General features: G+C 39.3%; 1 protein-coding gene, 1 long non-coding RNA gene and 2 other non-coding genes across 9 annotated transcripts in view; 2 read left to right on the forward strand and 2 right to left on the reverse strand.

Moving 5' to 3' along the window:
• Window positions 1-13,508, forward strand: part of LOC110826498 (uncharacterized) — a 424,262-nt gene extending 410,754 nt beyond the window's left edge. Inside the window, exon 3 of the long non-coding RNA XR_015535744.1 lies at window positions 13,392-13,508. This is a non-coding gene — a long non-coding RNA (uncharacterized LOC110826498). The remainder of the gene's footprint in view (window positions 1-13,391) is intronic.
• TRNAH-GUG (transfer RNA histidin (anticodon GUG)) lies at window positions 13,415-13,506 on the reverse strand. Its single transcript is given in 2 exon segments — window positions 13,415-13,450; window positions 13,470-13,506. It is a non-coding gene; the product is annotated as a tRNA-His (tRNA).
• A 939-nt stretch (window positions 13,509-14,447) lies between the features above and the next one.
• On the reverse strand, window positions 14,448-14,539 carry TRNAY-GUA (transfer RNA tyrosine (anticodon GUA)). Its single transcript is given in 2 exon segments — window positions 14,448-14,483; window positions 14,503-14,539. It is a non-coding gene; the product is annotated as a tRNA-Tyr (tRNA).
• A 1,439-nt stretch (window positions 14,540-15,978) lies between these two features.
• Window positions 15,979-21,125, forward strand: part of LOC110826493 (uncharacterized) — a 147,747-nt gene continuing 142,600 nt past the window's right edge. For 4 of the 6 annotated variants that reach the window (XR_015535746.1, XR_002542068.2, XM_087351139.1 and 1 more), the window contains exon 1: window positions 15,979-16,549. Coding sequence is in view for 4 of the 6 variants with exons in the window: in XM_087351139.1 (XP_087207265.1) it covers window positions 16,500-16,549 (50 nt within the window). In the remaining 2 variants the exon portion in view is untranslated. The remainder of the gene's footprint in view (window positions 16,550-21,125) is intronic. The other 2 variants (XM_022057200.2, XM_087351140.1) reach the window with 1 other exon arrangement.

Genomic DNA, 21,125 nt, shown 5'->3' on the forward strand with positions numbered 1-21,125 from the left:
ATTTTCTCGATAGATTTACAAACTAAAGCTTTGTACTAGACCTGTATTTGGCAAGCTTAGCCGGATGCCTAGTTCCTGTGCTAAAAGAACGTCGATTCTGGGCAATGAACATTTGGAAGCCGCGACCCAATAATGAGACTGTCGGGCGAAGTCTCATCCGGATTAGATAATTTTAAAACCAAACAGAAAAACGCATTTGTTGCTGGGTGTTCCTTTTAAAAATATTTCCAGTTGCTCTTCTTCTTTTTCTTCTTTTCTCTTTGCCTTCTCTTCCAGAAAAATGTCCTCGATAGAAGGACTATTTATTAAAAGTAGTTCAGCTGCTTGGGGCAAGAAAGTGAACAGCTGAGTTATTGAATCACTGCAAGCCCCATGTAGTAACAGTTGGAAGAGCGTAATGGAAGTTTTGCGTGAATGAACGGTGACGATATTTAAATTATAGGAAGTTGTCCTCCCTACTCCAGTCTAAGTGTGGGGTAAACTTTGTCTACTCACGTGAATGCATGAGCGTTGCAAAGGTATTTTTCAGTGGAAAATGGAACAACTTTATTTGCTTAATTATTTTATCAATTTCTTCAGTTCGAGAGTTGTAGAGCTACAGTGTCACATGTCTTCACTTTTATGTAGCGTACGTCCTACATTACACTGTACTAGCGAGTAGAAGACTCAAGAATTTTTAGCTTCGGCAGTAAATTATGTGAGTGCTGATCTGAGACTGGGTGGGCGAAAAAGAGTCCGTTTGCTCGTGGTGCTTCTGCCGAGAATCAAACTCCTGTTCTCAGGGTACTTGTCAGTCATTTTGCAGAATGAACTATCACTAACCACGGGCAAGTATTATTACCACTTTTTCACCTGCATCGCCCCTTCCGCTATATATACAGCACATTTTTATTTTATTGGGAGCTATAGATATTTTTAATTGTGAAATGTCCTCATTTCTGTTCCTTCAAACAATTTTATTATATTAGAATATGGCTGTTTCATGGGTTCTTGCACCCGGTAGTCTGGTAGAAGTTTGCCGACGTTTTAGAAATGCTTGCTGCCTTCATCATGAGGGCGATGATGCAGTAAGCACCTCTGAAACGTCGATAAACTTTTAACAGACTGGATGGCGCAACAACGCAGAAGACCTCCGTACTTATCGCCGTGAGAACCTCAAATCTCTCTTGTGTCATATCAGTTTTAAAAACTCCTACCTACGACCTGTGGCCGACATCAACACAATGGAACAGCGAAAAATAATTTACTGTTAAAAGTTTAGTGCAGTTAAGTTTTCCTTACAAACAAACTGATTTTTTGCAGTCTGAAATACTATCTGCCTTCAGTACGTAATGATTATGGCCCATTTCAGTAGACATAAAAAGGTAAAAAGTGTTTTATGAAACAATGGACTTTTAATAACACATGGCACTGCACTAAAACAAAAGAACTATAAAAAAGTACTCCAGTTTTAAATGTACATTTTTTCCAGATAAGTTATTTACACAGCTCGCTTACCTTAACGTTAATGTGTTCCAGAAACCGATTATTTCAAAGCAATTCATTGAATTAAAATTTCCATTTGTTTCTTAAAACAGTCTGTGCATCAAAAGAAGGCTTCAAATAAAAGCAGTGTCTTATTTCTGAATCATCAAGTGACCTTATTTTTAATGCGCCCATAAAACTTCCTTTTGTAGTGGCAACTGCGTTTTCAACAATACATTTCTTTTCGTTTGATCAAGAACTATTGTAACGCGGAAATTCCGAAATTCTTTCATCAGTTGCAAAGGAGCATTGTTTGTTATCCTACTAACTATTCAGCTACATTGGGAATCGGTTAGTGCATAAGATAATCTACGTATGTATTTATGAACAGTGGCTTGCGCCGTTGTTGCACAACTAGGTGCGAGGTGCTAGGTGCTAGGAATAGCTCGTGTCACTTGTGGCAGCTTCAGGTGACGCCGTACGACGCGTGACGCTGGCGTCTCTTCTTCAAAGAGAAAATCTCTCTGGAGGAAGTAAACAGAAATAAAGTTTGAAAGCGAAAAGATCTTCACTGCTGTATCGCGTTTTTTTATGAAAGACTGCTTTGTAGTAAGATGTTCTAGAATACTCCAGGTCTGAAGCCTTTAATTGGGACTAAGGAGATTTATTTTTGTTGTGAGTGTTCTGAAATCACATTGAACTCGGATCTGATTCGAACAGTCGATGTTTTGCGTTTTCATTGTAAGTGCACTTCTCGTTAATGTACTAAATTCTCCGTTTCAAAACTTTGTAAAAGGGACTGACTTCTTAATATACACTTCATATTTCAGCATCTTGAATCACGATCTGTGGTTCGCAGGTTGTTTAATGACGTTGCATTAAAATCAGGTTTTATTTAGCGTCGAATGATATGCAAGGGTGGTCACGATCAGCGAACTTGAAAGTATTGAGAAGGAAACGGTCGTGACCAATTTCAAGACACCCAAATGGAGAGCCTGAGGAAAATTACTAATTTATGGTCAGAACATTTGGTCCATAATCGAGCTGGACACTTTCGGAGCAGGAGTCAACAGCATAGCTTATTGCATACGTGTAATTGATTTATTTACACTTATAGATGTCATTTACTTTGAATAAATTTAACCTGTGTAACCGGCTTTCTAATTCTCTCCTACATATTCATGCCTGATTACGCCGGTGGTCTTCAGTTCTCTCTGTTGCAACACCGTGCTCCAAAGGTTACCTCGAATTTGGGGTTCGCCTGATTTCTGGGAAGAACGCGATTGATGGGCAGGCAGGTATGGACCCCCAATAATGCGTTTAGAGCTCACGGTAGATCGTGAGGAACAGAAAATTATTAATGTAACAAGCGCAGTGTACTGCTTTAATATTTCAGCGTCACTGGTTCGTTGTGCTCACATTACCTCGGTTCCATCAATGCGATCATCGCCTAATCACAACAGCGTTCTTTGACGTCATCTTTGTAATGGTTCCGTAAACATGGCAAACAAAGTTGGAGAGTGTGTCGACCTCATATCTACGGACTTAGAAGTGACACAAGAAGAGCGCCTTCTCCAAAGTTTATCTTAATTCCTGTTGCGTGTGGCAGAGGACGGATTTATTTACTTACGCTGTGTCAGAGTTTGCATTATCGTTCATAAATGTCAGCTATTGCTCCAGCGATGTAAAATATAGGTCTGCGTCAGGAGTTATTGTAAATGTTTTATCCTCCGTTATCTTTTGCCTTAGAAATACCGATAAAGTCGTAACCTAAAACTGCACGAAAAAATGGACGCTGTGTAACGCGGCAGCCTACAGTACTCTAAAGAACCCTAAATGATTATATATTAATGGGCTAGCAATGTCTATCGAATAGAATTCTTCTTGAGAAGGTAATAGACGTTTATGAGGTCAAAAAATAACCCGTCATTTATGGAACCCAAAGATTCATCGCCGTGTTCGCAAGAGAAAGCAATTGCATCTTGTCCTATGCCAGATGAATCCGGTTCTTATCCTCACACACACTATTTCTTTTGGCCTCAGATCCATGTTAATATCAGTATCCCATCTACGCCTACGCTTCGTACCAATTAAAATTTTATATGCATTTCTTCCATGAACCGCTATCTTTTCACCCTTTGTGTAGACTTTACTTTCCTTGTCGTTTTGGATGTTGTGAAAATTTTTGTAAGAATAATTAATTCTAAAATAGATTGAACAGTTTAGAAATGGGGACCGCAGTGGCCGCGCGGTCTGAGGCGTGGGCCTTGTGCCGCTTGGTCGCTGGGACCGTGGGTTCGAATCCCACTCAAGCCATGGATGTTTTTCTGTTGTGCTGTCCTGTGTACAGGTAGGGGCCTTGCGACGGGCCGATCCCTCGTCCAATGAGTCCTACCGAATGTCTATAGATAAAGCTAACGAAAAGTTGGGACCCGCAGTGCTCAGGCACTTGAAGAACGGGTCGTTCCCAGTATCCAGTTTAGAAATGAAATAAATTGTAGAGTGAAGCACTTCGTTATTTCTGCTCATTGCCTATCATTATAATGATTTAGTAAGGATGAGTTTTGATTGGAAATCACATTATAAGACCTAGGAATAGATGGGGTATAATATTAAAACATCTTACAAAATATATTGTGAAGCTGCTCACTGAACTTTCAGCTGGCTCTAGATACGGCTATCAAGAGCTTATTGCTTAACTTCCGGCTCCATTAAAGCAGGTAATTAACTTGTCATGTTGGGTCTCTGTGAAGTGTTTATAAGGTCACGTACTGTGGATTCGTTGGTTCCATTGTTTACTGGTGAACATACGTTTTCAAAATGTGTTTTCAATGTTAATAACCTCATTGGCCGTGAAATTCATTTATACGTACACTGTTATAATTAAACGTACTTCTTACATTGGACACAGTCACGAATGGTCTTGTCTTTTATTTTTTACAATTTGCAACATCAAAAAATGTATGAAATTAAATTTTTATGTACATGTATAAATGAGGTATGTGTTTTATCTGTCAATCAAGTTAAGATTCCATCACTAGCTGTGTTTGTCAAGGCCCCAGTACATTTTAGACAGACCTATGTTTCATTAATATTAGCTATACTGGCACGTGTTTCTGGCAAGAATTACAGCATTGTTTTAGTGTTCTTGTGCACATTTTGTTCATTGTTTTTGAGACAGTGTTCTCATGTATTAACACAGCGTTCAATGATTTCGCCACTCGGGTCTTCCTGTCTCTTGAATCAATTTACATTACATTTTCTTTGGCCCTTGTGCGTATATAAAAACTACCTGTTTGCCAGTCTCGATGTGCAGTCACCTTTGTGACATTTTAGTCATGCATACCCAATGTATTTACATCTTAGCATTACTTTTATGATAAAATATAATTTAATTTTGCGTTTCAATTGTGTTGATGGGGAAATACGTTTTAAAAATATATAAATCACATAATCAACTAATTAACTTGCAACTGGGTGCGCCTGGAGTCAACTTAGCTGCAAGAAAACTCGGCTTAGTAACTAAGTGGGTTGGATTCGTAGCTCAAAGTCGTTGGTACAAAAAGCATTTGTTACGCGAATGATTGAACAGCATTCGTGGCCTTCTTTAATATTTGCTTCTCATGCTCACAAGTAGTAAATATTTATATTAAGCCTCGAAGAGGCAGTACCAAATAATTTGGCTTTGTCACAAATTGCTCCGATGGATCACTAAGCAACTCTTCACAACATACCATTGATTGAAAAGGTAATTGTTCCTGATTTTGTAATTTCCCCTTTTGATGTCAGTACTGAACTTCGCATTGCTTTGAACAAGACTATCTCTTTCTTAAACTCACGTTTCTTCTGACAGTCTGAGTAGGTTGCTTGCACTCAAGTGTCTTCTATTTCCTGACTTCACCAGGCGACAAAAGACGACAGTTTCCGTGGTAAATGGATGATTTCTGTAGACAGTTGACAGTCACGGACCAGAACGAACCGCCTTTAGGTTTAATTTATTTTTACTTTTTCTTCGTCCTTTCTCTTTTCTTCATCTTCCTTTCGCTTTGCCCAAAGACTCTTTGGAATAAAATTATTATGCTTCACGTATGCCAGTCAGTGTCAATGAAGTGCGTGGAAGAGCGGTACAGTAATAAGTCGATAACAAAGGCGTATGCGATATATGTGTACTTTTTTATAGTCTAGTTCATGTTGGTAATGACAATTTATACTTTCGCCGTAAATGTTTAGGTAATAAGACTTACAACTGGCTACAATTTCTGCGCTGGTGCCTAGCTGTAATTCGAGGGAAGTCTGTTATTAAAATTCTGAAGGTTAAATTAAACTCATAAAAATTAAGATATATCTGAATTTTTCAATGTTTACGAAAACTAAAATTTCTTCATCTTAAATAGTAGGAAATAATTAAACATTGCATACTAAAAAAGTGCTGTCAGAAGTATTGAACATTTACTTTGCACTGTTTGAAAATTATTTTCAAAGATTCTATAGTTTCAGTCCATGGATGCACTTGTAAATTATTATTCAGTATCGCCTCTATAGTCAACCTCGTTTGAGCAGTTTTTATATAAATCGATAGTTTTGTTTTATTCTTTGTACAAATGCCCATCGTAAGTTTCAGATAGGCAAAAACGTCAGTAGGTAAGATTAATGGAAATCAAATGAAGTCCATCAAGCACCACTTATTCTCGCCAGGAATACTTTGCTTTAAGTTTGCAACCAGCTTTCTTCCCAGTTCTCGACTCTGCGGGGTACCTCTTAAAATTGCTCTGTCCGTTCGTCTGTCTGTCTGTCTACATGAATAAAATGGAGACCGGATAGAACGACTGTTATGAAATCTGATACTGGAGCATCTCATAGTGAGCAAATTTTAGCGTCGTGTAATCTGGTAGAAATTTACCAAAGTTTCAGAGGTCCATGTTGTCTCCGTCGTCAGCCATCTTCGTACTCACCGCCGTGAGAACTTCAAGTCTTACTTGTGTAAGTCTTGCATAAGTTTAGTTTTCTTTATGTAAGCGATTGTAAATCATTCTGCCGAACCGGCCAGTTACGTGTACGCTTCCACTAGAATATTCTGAAATCGTACTTTTGCAGTTGTAAGTTTGCAAAGAAGCGCCTATTAGTTCGCTATATCTGTCCGTCTGTCCGCATGTAAGAACTATATAATGCTTGAACAAATCTTCACGAAATTTCTTACAGTGAAGTTTCACTAAAATTTGTCTACTCATTCAATGGTTACTGGATACTGGGATACTGGGAACGACCCGTTCTTCAAGTGCCTGAGCATTGCTAGTCCCAACTTTTTCGTTGGCTTGATCTATAGACATTCGGTAGGAATCCTTGGGCGAGGGATCGGCCCGTCGCAAGGCCTCTACCTGTACACAGGACAGCACAACACAGAAAAACGCGGACAAACATTCATGGCTTGAATGGGATTCGAACCCACGGTCCCAGCGACCAAGTGGCCGAAGGCCCACGCCTCAGAAGGCCCCCCCTTCCATGGTTAAGATCTGACAAATATGACGAACCATTTGCATGAAGACGCACGTGCGTCCTTGTCGGGATTCCCCACCCCGGGGAATTACCCGGCCATTCACAAAGGTGAAAAGCCAAATTCTAATGAATGCATCAGACGTATTGCGCTATGCGTAAATTTCCTAACATATTTCTTTATATCCAGCTTATGCTGAAACATCTGAAGCAATTGTTTTCATAACATAATGCGATAAGGTTACGCTCTTATGCAAAGTGGTGTTAGAATTACTCGAGTTAGATAAAAAATTTAAATAAATCGAAATTTTTTCTTAAAATTTTCTGTTATTAAAGTTAATCTAATTGGGTTCAACCGTCCACGAAAGGAGCGCAAAAGGTAAAACTGGAAGAGGCTAATTATTTTAATTCTTCTTTTGTTTTGTAGCCTATATGTAGGCAATGTTTACTTTCAAAGATATTAATGCATTTATATGGCCAGCCACCTGAGTTCTAGCCATTATACCAAGCCAAACCATATTTTTATGCTTTGAACCTGTAGTTCTTCCCTCGTCCCGTCACGCGTTGTGTGGTTAAGAAGTAACACAGAAGGCCAGCAGAGTGTTACGACAACAGCAAAAAATTCGAGACAGACAATCGCGACGCGAGAAGGCTCTCGTCAACTGTCATCGTTTCGCCACATATGCTGGTGACACATCTCAAGTATGAAAGAAAAAGCAAGACCACTGATTATTTTTAGTAGAACCCAGCAAAGCGACATTTGCCGCTTCTGTTCTTCTGTATTTTCTGTATGTAGGTAGCTGGGTCGTCGTTTGTATCCGGAATCTTGACCTATCGCGACTTTACACATTCTGCGTTCAGTGACACCAGCTTTGTAATCTGCAATAACACACAATTGTGCCTACAATGGAAAGACACTTATTACAGAATTATGTTTTGCAACCAGCTAAATGAAAGTAATTTTGCGGGAGATAAATAGGCCTTTCTGAACTGATAACTGCAGGGGAGGAAGTCATTTTTGCCCCTATGGAGTCCCTGTCACCTACCCGCAGTACTTAATATTATCCTGGCGCGCTGCACATTGTCTTTGGTGTTATTGAGATACAGAGTGCTTCGAGAGTTAGCTCTAATCTCGGCCTCAGGCGACTGGTTTCCAGTATAATAACATGTTTTTATTACTGTGTTATTTCAAGTTAAGTGGCGTCATCTTTAGTCATTTGGAGCAGGAAAGATCATGCCAACCTCCGGGCTATTAGCTTCTCAAGCATGGTTGCTCCGTGGATAAAACAGAATTTCTTTCAGCCTCCCTTCTTTTGCTAGTATTAGTATTGTCGTAAAGTGTTCTCTGTTAAGTGAAATGTTGTTACAGTGAGCTGGGCGCGTAGTTCGGAAACTCATAACCTACAGAATTTTGTTGTATGAAGTAGGGGTGAGCTGGAAATAAGAGGATTAAAAAATTAATCTCTAATAAATTGCGTTCTTTTCGATTCTGCATACATCATTGATCCTGACGTTGATTTATCTTGGTTACAAATCTGTTATTGTAGACATGGAACCTGTTTTATAGCTAGTCACGCCACGGACGTTGCACTGCATACGGGAAGGAATTTTTTTTAATTTTATTTGGCTAAATATTCACCATATCGAAAAAGGTTTAAAATAAAAGTTACTTATCTTAATCAGATATATAAGATACGAGTGCGTCCAAAAGTAACACAACACTTGTCGCATTTACAATTACACATTTCGTATAAGAGTTTGTTTCGGTGACCTTCATAACATAGCAAACCCACCTGTAAATATCAACATAAACATACTATAAAAGGAGTGTAGCCCCATTGTATTTTTTTGGAAACTCTGTACGTTCTTTGTGTTATGATCGCCACATATTCTATATCTATAACCCAGGCCCTCACGCTCCTCCGCCTTAACACCGGAGGAAAAGCCCACGGTACGCATTTGGAAGGAGCGTGGATAGGAACCAAAGCCAGTGATAAAATACTCTGGGACCGCAGCTTGTAGCTAAGCAGAGGTCGCGAGCGACTAGCTGTACGATTTCAAAAATTGTTACGCGGCAATGGACCAACCCATGTGATAAATGGAGCCACTGAGAAACTGCATCGTTCGTGTATTTATTGAAGCAACGCATTCCAACTTCAACGTTTCTCTCTTAGTCATCTATATTTATTTACAGGAGCTTGAGTTACATCAGTGTTATGATACCAAGTTGTTTCGAGAACTCATGCCTAATCAAGTTACCGTTCGAAGACATCTGCAAGGGAGGCATTTTGCTCCAGATTGCAGTATAAAGTCCCACAAGCATACACATCATATCTTTGCCCGCTAGTCCTTCCCGAACACAATCTCTGGAAGTCTGTCCATCTGTTTGTTTATGATAAATCATCGAACGTCGCAGTCGACTGGTTAGCAGTTCTGCTTGGGACGTCCCGGTTTCAAAATGTCTACCCCCAGATCGGCTAACCTGAGTTTTCATGGTTTTCCTCAGTCCTTCCAAGCAAATGATGGGATAGTTCCTTCACGTCCTTTGCAGTTCATTGTTCAGTGATGTCTGTAAAGTCTCAGCTACTTAAGAGGTCCTTACATAAACTACAAATGAATCACTAAGTAGCATTAGTCTGTATACACGTAAAAACCCAGAAGACAAACATCGAAGAGCATTATGAAGTTTAAGGAAGAGGTAGAGTTGTCTTGTGCTATACTAAACACCACGCCTCGCAGACGTAATCTTAACCTCGTTACTTGATGGGGGTGGGTAGTTAAACCCAGGATCTTCGGCTTCATCCATATATGTGTCATTTACATTTATTCACTTAAATTCTCATATGTGGGGTACCATACCCCTATATTTAACGCACTGGGAATTGGAAACTATCAAAATATCTTTCCATTTTATGGTTTTCTGATTAATATTCGACAAAAATAATTTTCATGTAATATATGGAACGAGCTTTAAGAAAAGTTACCCCCGTTTCTTTCGGAATATTATGAAAATATTAAGGTAGCTTAAATTAAATTTTGATAATAATTATACTTCACTTCGTAACCTGCACTATCGAAAATTATATTCGTTATCAAGTGGCTAAAACTGAAGACGGGCAAGACTGGAAAACATGCTTTATGAAATTTTTTCTTCGTGAATTTATGTAACTGATGTTCAATTATTGAGATGCAAATCTACTTCTGAGAAGATAAACATTGCATATATTATATTTCATTATGATGTACCTTATTTGTTCTTTGTATTGCGCTAAATATTAAGTGTGATGAAAAGTGTTTCAAATAAAAGTTGCAAGTCATAAGCAAATGCTAATTTTATCATCTGTCAGTGCTGTGTTCAAATACTGGTGCATTGTATTGTATCTTCAAGGAAAGTCAGAGTTTCGTAGTGTCGACATGGACCGATATTAAATTCGTCGAATGTCAAACCTCAAAAATCAGCTGACTTCTTACACAGACGAAACGTGATGACGGACAGATGGAACGGCTGTCGGCCGAACATGACGTCAGTTTTTACATTTCGTTATGAATGTTAATTATATTTATTTCTGCCGTTTACAAGTATTTAATCTTTCCCATAATTTAAAAAATCGCAATTTTTAAACTAACTCCATTAACCAGAGTTCTCCCCGATAAGCTAGCACACGCTTAGCTGGTCAAGATATTTCTTGCCTTCTATGGTAACCGAAATTTCATTACAGTATCCACACGAAAGATCTATCTTCATTTTATTCTCCCATCTCCAGTTATTGTAATTGTGCTAATCTATGCCTGTACTGTATTATGGCCACAAATCGTGAACGCGCCACTGCGAAAGTAGTTTTAAAATAATTATCGCGCGTAACTGTAGTATCATATTTGATGCTAATGCATGCAGGTGTGGGATATTCTGGGTTCTTCCCTGGAGACGAAAGGTACTGAGAAGCCTGACAGGCAGCAATTCGCACAAGGTTGGCTTTCAACAGCGTCTACTTGGTATCACTCATCTTCTCCTGTTAAACATCGCAGTGTACGTTTGCACAATATCTATAATACAGTCGCTGTGGTTCGTACATTATCATGACGAAAGAATGACTTCTCTTGTATTCGCTGTAGCAGAAATTGTTAAAATGTCACGTCATCAGTTCATGAGTTTCACTATTCTGCACTCTTGATAGCACGTTCTCTTGTAATTTTTTTATTGTTCTCGTGTGTCTTACACATGCTTGTCATCGGAGAAGAAATCCTTTGTTTTGCATGTCCAATGCCATCCCCAGTCGGTATTATTGCGAAGGAGCGTTGACCAATAGACTCAAAAATTAAATATCACATGGAACCTTTCTTTATTTATATCTTTTCTTTGTTTCTCTCTTTCTGTCTTTGTCTTCTTGTTTCATCCAAATTTTCTACCTTTTTCCTGTCTTCATGTTGCCTTTCTTTATATTTCCCTGTCTTGTTTCCTTCTCCTCTCCTTGTTTCTCTCTTTCTCTTTAATTCTTCCCACACCATTGGTTGTTTATTGCAGCGCACAGGTGGTGCTATGCCGCGACCAGTACAACTTTGTCAGTCTCTTCCGTATCTGCGATCAACAGTAGATCGTCATTGTTCATTGCATCTTGAATAGCTGGTACCGTGTTCATAGACAGCTGAAGCCATGAAGGGGATATATCACACCTGACACGTGAAATGCGTGGTTAAATAGATGACATCCTGCGACCCATCGAACCCTTGTTACAGCACTTTTTTGTATTGGATTCCATTTCTAATCCGTAACCTATTGGGTTCAGAACCACATCTTGGGGATTTTCGTATGGTTCTTCGATATATCTAGACGAATTTCATACTGCAGCCTAAATCAGGCCTTCACGCCTAAATAAATGTATAAGATACAAGTGATTATAAGAGGAATTAGATAAATTCAATGTAATACAATCGAGAATCTTCTGGTAGTTTCTTAGTTTGAAAACGCTCACAAAACTTCACAGATTAACTAACTAACTAACTAACTAGATGGCTTACCGAACCCGAAGGTTCATCACCGGATTAACCAAAGCCCTTCACTGGTCCCTGTACTGGGCCAACAAAATCTATTCTCCTTCAACTCCTATCTCCCATAGATCCCGCCTGAGATTACCCTCCCATCTATGTCTAGGTCTTCCCAGCGGTCTCTTCCCCTCAGGCTTCCCAACCAATACCCGGTACACACCTCTTGTCCCATCCATGCGCGCTACATGCCCCACCCATCTCATTCTTACTTCACAGATTAAGTACCGTTATTTTATTCTGTTCAGAACCTATTCACTGCAGTTTACTCCTTGTATTTGAAAGATCAGTTTTGCTATAGTCGTTTCATCACCATCTGTGTTTCCCAAATTCCCACCGAAAATATTTCCCTACAAAAATATTGCACGCATTTTTTATTCCCCGATTCGAGCTAGGCCTATATTTCCAGTCCATACTAATGACTCAGTCGTGTCTTCGAAGGTTTGTGACACTTTGTCTGTAAAGTTACGGGACGATTCTCCTTGGACATGATCCACTTTCCAAATTGAACTTGTTCGGCACCTACAAAAAATAACGTATTCCTAAATTACACTATTGTCCTTTGCCTTTTATCCTGATCTGCGATAGTACGAGGTTTATCTGGCGAGTCCTACAGACTGCGTGTAGGTTGGGTTGACTTGATAAAGTCACTGTCCACGTGTTGGACGATCGAGGAACGTGCTCAGGGATGGGCAGAGATCTTTCTGTTGCTTAGAACCGACGTTCAGAGCGAGTCTGACCAACTTCTGTCTCCCATCTACGAGTTAGTTTATGGTGGATGCAAGTCGCGACGAGAAACTTTCCAGCAAAGTTTACAGCGAATTCGTTCCGGCATAAGTAGGAACGGACAACTGACCTCCCCATGGAGCCCCAGATGCCGACAGTGACAGTGAATTTCAAAACTCCAAACCCTCCGCGGCACCGAGACATTTAATAACATTGCATTGTTCTCCAGCTCATCTGGCACGTCATCTTGCTTTCGTATTAAAGAAATGTAATGCCAAATTCGTACTTTTGGCGCTAAGTACGTCAACAGATGCACGCAGCGTGTGACGTGCATTCGGGTTTTATCATTTAGGCGTTAAAGTACAAAAGAAACCCGCCCTGCAATTTATTGTGCGGTCCTGATAGTCTGCATCCAATACAACTGGTTTAATTGTCATAACAATAGTCTTAACTTTTCTTAAAATATTCCCCCATTAAATTTGTTAATAGGTACATATAATTAATTTCTTAGTCCCAAATATATCTGTATTATGCAAATTATCTCATGCCTAGCTCATCCTCCTCACTGGCACACATACTGATTAATGATATTATTATATTCGTTTGTGTATGTACAAGAAAGAAAAAATTATCCTGTCAAAATACATTAAAAAATTGTTTTGTTATTTCAGAATGTAAAAAAATATATATATATTCCTCTTGGCCGGATTTGAACCAGCGACCAATGGATTACCACGTAGACGAAACCAACACAGTCCACCGCTCTACCAACTGAGCTACCAGAGGGCGTTGGTTCTTACTGCTTTATCAGATGTCAATTCAAGAACATCAAGGTTAGATTCTAGTTATGTAATCGACACATCAGCTGCAATACGTGACTTGGTGAGAATATATCCCGATATTTGCTAGGAGGGACTAGGGAACACCACTAAAACCTCACAACATAGCCGAGATCTGAGCCCAGGACTTCAGAAATCTCTCCCGACTGTATGTAAAGTATGCAGCAAGACAAAAATTTTGTTGATCTGACAGCTGCTATGTTAACCATACACTTGTCGTAGCTTTATAAATTCCTTTGAATTTTTAAATTAGTCTTATGACGGAAATGATTCTGGATGATCAATTATAGGCGATCAGATCTTAAGCTGTTTAAAAAAAGTTACAGTGGAACCACGGTTCCGGAGAATTTGACGTAAATACGTCTCTGTATTTAAATTATATTTACGTCTCTCTAATGCAATGTAATGTAATGTAAAGTAAAGTAATGTTATCTTCAATGTCATCCATCTTGTTACGAAAGCGGATTGTTGACGGCAGTAATGTAACACAAAAATGCCGAGTAAACAGATGACGTTTCCTAGGTAACATAACAATGCACGCAAGCTGACCATTGTTGTCGGTCCATATTTACACATTATTGTGGAATTGTTGATACGGATCTTACACATTTTTCTGTCACTTTTTCGTTACACTTTTTTGCGGAATGACCCTTCCATTTAGACGTATTTACGTCAAAAAATAAATAAAGAAGCCCAAGACGAAGTTTTTGCAAAAATTAACAAAGACGGGTAGTGTTCAGTGCAAAGAGATGTAACATCATTTTAACAATGGGTTACAGGTGAAGAAACTTGAGGAATTCGTTTACTTCACGTTTAGAATTGTGATATATGCACTATATTATTACCCTTCATTTTGTTACGTAAAAAAGTAAAAAAAAAAAACATTACTCCTCCGGGCCGGATTTGAACCAGCGACCTATGGATGGCTCATAATTACAACCTACTACAGTCCACCGCTCTACCAACTGAGCTACCGGAGGATAACGCTTTCTGATTCCTCAGCTGTATTCATTCTCACCATAACGAGGCTAAATTACTTGTGTCATAGACATTTATGTTCACAACAACATGTGATGTCGAAGAGGGGATGCGGATTAATGGCTTGGCAGTTACCGAATTTCCTCCTAGATGCTGAGTATTAAAGTTACAATAAATAACTAATGTTGCATTTGAAAATGGCTGTCCTCTGGGTTGTTGCGCTGTTTAGTCTGGTAGAAGCTTAGACCTACAATGTACGTATTTTTTATCAGTAAACTTACTTACTCAGAAAATCATCCTAGACATCCCAAGAGACATTTATCGACGTTTCAGATGTGCTTGCTGCCTCCACAATCTGGGCAATGAGCACGAAATTAAATTCTGGTACCTCTACTTCTTCCACACTGATGCACGCCCGTAGCCTTGATTATTAAAATGGAGGTCTACGACATGAAAGGAAGCTGGCACTTCTGTACTCACCCATGGAATGCCGAAAGGAACTTTGACGTATGAACTTGACGGAAAGCGGAATAGTGATAGAACAAGAAAATGTACAAATCTGGGCAGACCGGGATAAAAGTCAAATGAGTAAAGGAAGAATGGAAGAATGAATAATGATAATACCAAGTAAATAAATGCAATGAAATAAATCTCTTGCTCTGGGATACGAAACCGCGATACCTATCATTGGAAACTGCCCTGAAGTATTTCCGTTCACCCTGTGTTCTCACAAACCATTTGCTTGAGCTCTTAATATTACCCTCCTGCCTAATTTAAGACCTTTTCTTCCCCATACGAGCTTCTTGGTTTCTCTATCCAAATACCCAACTTTGTGAATTCACCCTGAAGATGGTAATTGCAATGCTTGCCGAAACGTTGAATAATTCTAAACGTTCTGCGCGGCACATCCCAGAAGGCCGAAGGAAGACATTGCTCTGCAGCCGTGAAGACGTATAGACGGATGGTTATACTTAATCACAGTTATCAGAACCATTTATTGAATCGTAATTTTTGTCTTTTAGTTTGAGAACTTCGAGTCTCTTGATAAGAATGTTATAAGTTTCCACGTTTGTGGTTCCGTCACTCTGTCCGCGCAAATACCATGACCACGCTCTGTCATATCCTAACAAAGCGTTCATAACCATCAATTGATGCTGCATAAACAACCCAAGTTAAAGGCGACGTTGAATGAAGTAACTTAAAGTAAGGTTTATGAAAGATTGGACTGACTTTCCTTGAGATGTTAGAATGTTAGGAAAACTGGTGTACTGAAATGTGGTTGTGTACGTAAAGCCTGGGGAAAGGTTTGCAGTGCGCATCACGTTACGCTGTATCCCCCTTCTCCTCACTGCTTACGTTGGTTGTTTTTTGCAGTCATGACCAGTTTGATCGGTCCGGCGATCTAGGGTGTTTCCAGAAAACGCACTTGCACTGCGTAAGTCAAAACATTTCCTTTACAGTTGACAAAGAAAGCATTTAAGTAATATTGCCTTCCTTGTAAAAATGCAGTCTCATCACATTCTTTGGACAACATTATACTAGGAAGAATTATTTCGATCTGTAATAATTAAAACGTTTTTTGACTGAACATATTTCAACAGTTCGTAACTGATCACTGTACGGGCAGGTAGTGACAGGTGGTGTAGTGTGTGCTGTAATGAATATACCGAAGCAGAAGTTTCCAGGATTAGCCGTTATATTCCGAATAAATTGAGTTGTTATTTGTTTCACTTTACATAGATTTGTGAGCGCGTGTTATTTATTATTTAATATTCTTGAAAGTTTTTATAATCGTTCACGGGTGGCGTATACAATGAAAGCAGTTTGGTACTAATGGACATTTTATAGAAGTAGTGCAAATGATATTCTGACGTGAAACTGGAGTAAATGCACGGTTTATTTTATTCACGGTGTGTTGATTATTAAAAGTGCTGCATCTGTTTTAATTAGACGTTGCTCATTATGTCGACAGTGGACGCCGAAGACAAATTCAACTACACAATTCGTGTAAGGTAAATGTTCTCTAAATTACATAGTGTAAGGGTATTGTGGTAATATATTATGTATGTGACTAAATGTGTAGTCTTTTACATTTGATTATAAGGTTAGGTTTGTAAGACTTGAGGTTTACACAGCGGTGAGTATGAAGATTTCCGTCTTCTGGGTTGTTGCGCTGTGTAGTCTGGTCGATGTTTACCAACGTTTCAGAGGTCACACTGCCTCCGTCATCGCCCTGATGACGGAGGCAGTATGAACTCTGAAACGTTGGTTAACATCGACCAGACTACACAGCGCAACAACTCAGAAGACGGAAATCTTCAAGGTTAGGTTTGTTTTATCTTTAAAGCCAAAGATTGGAAATGGAAAAAGTTGGCGGTTATGGCTTTCCCTATCAATGTGATGACCGCCTATTTTTAATCGACGCTTAGTAGACACTGACTCCGAAAGTACGTGAAGTTACTCAGAAGATTGTGAGAAAAAATATCGTAATTGTTTGTGAAGCGTAACGACTGACTTTTTTGTCAATACTTCAGAATCATATTCCTGGCAGTGTCCAGTCAGAAATACGATATGAACACAGGTTCGATTCTCAACGTCTACGGAGTTGCGGATATTTGAAATTCAGGATGAGTTTAAGCTTACGTGCATCAGGGTCATTCATGCGTCTTAAACGAAACAAAACACGATTACTGATGCACTTCTGGCGTGACGGAGCACCCCACATTTCAGTCCACGCTTGATGGTGTACCTGAATGAGCAGTTCGCTAACCGATGGTTTGGTCGTGGTGATCCGTGAAATTGGTCACTGCCTTCACCAGGCCCCATTTATCCAGATTTCCTTGGAAAATGTGGCATATGACCGCAAAGTAAACAATACATGGACTATACCAACAAGTTTTCGATGTCAAGTACCGGTAGCTCCGTAACCACTGAGAATTGGACCTGTGTTCAAATGCGTTTCTGATTGCGAATGGCCTCGGAAATTCTTTCCTGAACGTTTACAAAAGTCTTTGGATGAATTGGACAGAGATTTTACAGCGTGAGAAACCAGTCCAAGTGTGGGAAATGTTTTATACCACGAAGGAAGGAACCGAAATCTTAACGCGCATGCGCAACAGAGTTTAGACTCGGAAAGGTTTGAAGAAACGACGGAACGTGCGTTCTCGTGTCGTTAAGTTCTCAAGGGACTAACTAGGCCTAATATTGTATCCCGGGGAAGTTATTTTTGGTTTTGATTCCATGCGGACTTGTAGGTAGAATGCTATCGTTTCAGGGAAACGTTCTGTCTGCATATCTGGAATGAAGAGACGGACATATCTGCAGGTGTTCGATATTCTCTGTAATCTTTAGGACATTAGATAGAATGTAACGTACGAGGTTCCAAACTCTCAGATTAATCTTAATTGTCGTTCCACGAAGCAGAACATTTTTTCCCCAAAAATTACTTCTGCGCTGTTCTTGCGAGTTAATAATGTCTCCTGCCCAACTCCATTCTTATTTACAGAACTGTCTAAATGACGCTTTAAGAACTACATGTTTTATAGGCCTATGACATAGACTGGCAGGAAGATTGATCCAATGGGAAGGGCTAGAAGTAAACAGTTGTGGCCTTTTTGGAAAGGGACTTGGAAAACCTGTCAAATCTAGTGGCAAGAAATGTTGCAACGTTGCGAGTGTACTTCATGATTCATGATATTTATCACCTGTGACAGGATTCTGAGCGTGTTTGTATGGGCTCAATGCAACTGCAGTATTGCAGGTCAGGATCGGCGTTGCAGTCTACTAAATAACCAATACGAGGTCGCTGGACACACTGCATAGAGCTTTGTCCGTGACATGTGGCAATGAAAATAAAATGTCATCGACCAGCTGAACTGCTGTTGCCAACACACTCATAGCCATTCAACAAAAACACTTCTTGACGAAGCAGGATGGAGTAGAAGAGACAGCTGTTGGCAGAAATTTCGGGAGGGGGGGGGCGAAGTACCTGTGGCCTCTTTCTTGTGACCCTGCGCTGTGACCAGACAATATTTAAAGTTTTCAAGGTGGGCGGACTTAGGAGAATGTAGCCAATGGTATTGCGTGAAGGCGTGGCAAGAGGCGGTTCCAAGTCGCAGTGGTAATATAATAGTACCTTATAACCTCTTCATGTGTGGTTGACGTTGCCATTCTTAACGTATTGTATACGTGATAAATCCTATTACGTATTCCATTTTTATTACTCTAACTCTTTGTTGGTCTTTCAGAAACAGCTTGCATATGTGACGAGAATGATGACAGAATCATAGAATTTTAATCTGAGAAGGTAAATTAATACAGAAAAAAATCTGGGTAACGTAAATTCGTGTTATTTCAAGAATAATTATACCCACTATTTATCAGAAACACGTGGAATCGAAAGAATATTTTTTTTTTATTTCAGTGTTCAGTAAGGGGTGTAGCCAAGTCAGCAACCATTCGTACAATGACTTCATAAATGTCAGTGAGCTAAGGTGCTCTTTCCATTGTTAGATTCACTGGCGTTCAGAATAAAAGATATTAAGTAAAGACGAGAAACAAATCACCAGAAAGGATTACATTTGGCCCAGTGCATCTGATGCATGTAAGCAACAGGTGCAATTCTTGGTAAACGAAAATTCTCTATAGAACCCAAGATAATCACCATAAGTCGACCACTGGCCTCTGTTCTGAGCCAGTTCATTCCACTTCACAGTTACAAATTACGTTAATCTTCTATACCAATTTTCATATGACGCTGCCATACACTCCTAGGTCTCTGAAAGTTTTCGGGTCGAAACATGTTTATCGTAAACAATGTCGTGTGTCATATTTCTGTAAGAAATTTCCACAACAGGATACTGATATTTAACAAACAACTTCCCGTTTTCCTGAGGTAGTTTGTAATTTTGACGTAAGAAAACTTCTGATGTGTGAAATGTCAAAGGAGGCAACGGAATTTCTTTCCGTTGGTATTATTAGACATCAAAGGGAAAGAGTGAAAATTAGTATACAGGGTGAGTCAGAAGTATGTTTACAAACTTTGTGTGCGTGTTCCTGGATCAAAAATAAGAAAAAATTGTTGCTATGGACATGGGGTCGCAAATGCTTATTTTTAAAAATAACAGCCAAAAATAAGTTTAAATTAATGCCTTTATTGCCAAGTATAAGGACAGGGATGTTTCTTTATAACAGATGCTCAAAGGTTGTTCCTTCATTCTCCACATATGCACGAGCACGACGTACACAAGACTGCCGAATTCGTTCGTACACACCACGGTTTCCCCGAATCATCTGGCATGCTTTCTGCACACGTTCCCTTAGGTCGTCTTCATTGTTTATGGGTGTTGCATGAACGACGGACTTCATGTGACCCCACAGATAAAAGTCCAATGGTTTCAGGTCCGGTGACCTCGGTGGCCATGCTACTGGGTCACCACGACCAATCCATCGCTGAGGGTACTGTTCATTGAGATGATCTCCGACGTGACGGGTGAAGTGTGCTGGGGCTCCGTCGTGCATAAACCACATTCGTCCTCTTGTATTCAGTGGTACATCTTCAAGGAGACGTGGCAAGTGTCTTCTTAAGAATCGCCGATGTGAAGGTCCTCTTAGACGAGATGGAAGCATGTGTGGCCAATAAGCATGCGCCAACAATTCCAGCACAAATTTTAATTAAAAATCTTTGCTGGAAGCTGGATTCATTTTGATATAAAGTAAATTCATTGAAACTTATTTTTGGCTATTATTTCGAAAATGAAACATTTGCGACCCCATGTTCATAGGAACATTTTTTCTTATTTTTGATCCTAGAACACGCACAAGAAGTTTGTAAACATACTTCTGACTCACCCTGTATATTTCTAAGAAAGTAATATTATTTATAACCCGGGAAAGGTTAAGTTACAATTTTATGGCTAATAATTTGAATATTACGTATGTGTCTGTAAATTTGTTAAATTAAATTACTTGCTTAAAATTAGTAGAATACTCCTGCTTCGTTTTCGATAAGACGTCAGGTTTTCAGCCAAATATCGAGCCAGCTTCATAAGCCTCCATGTCTCCCGACTTCCCTTTGGACTCCGTCGTTCAAAATTTTTTCACAAGGCATTTTGATCGTTGGTGTTTACAAAGCCTTATAAAGCCACAAGAGACTAATTTCGTGGTTTGAAGCAGTGGGCAGGCTGACAAGCAAATTTGTATGTTCAACTTTCTACAAAAATTTAAAATGTTTTATTTTATTGAAGGTATGTTCTACAGCCTGTCGTTTAGTAGGCCTGTAAAATTTGTAGACATAATATAAAAATGTTGCTTGTTTTTATACCATTGAATCAGACAGTCTGGAAAGGATAAAAATTATCATCCTTATTTATTTACACGTGTCAATTACAAACCTTCGAATAACAAATGTAACCAGGATAATAGTAAATTCCTTCTCTCCATGTAATTGTAAAATAACTCTTCGGGTCAAAAGAGAGCAAAAATATCGGATCCTATTTTCCATCTGTTTCTCCTTAATTTGATTCATTACCTTAATTTTCTATTTCGTTTCGTCCCGAGGGAACAGAACCCTTTTCTTAATTAGTCTTA

Source organism: Zootermopsis nevadensis, unplaced genomic scaffold, assembly GCF_977971745.1.
Source record: "Zootermopsis nevadensis isolate Lab colony 2312 unplaced genomic scaffold, Znev_1.0 Znev_ptg000018l, whole genome shotgun sequence".
In the NCBI taxonomy this organism is placed as follows: domain Eukaryota; kingdom Metazoa; phylum Arthropoda; class Insecta; order Blattodea; family Termopsidae; genus Zootermopsis; species Zootermopsis nevadensis.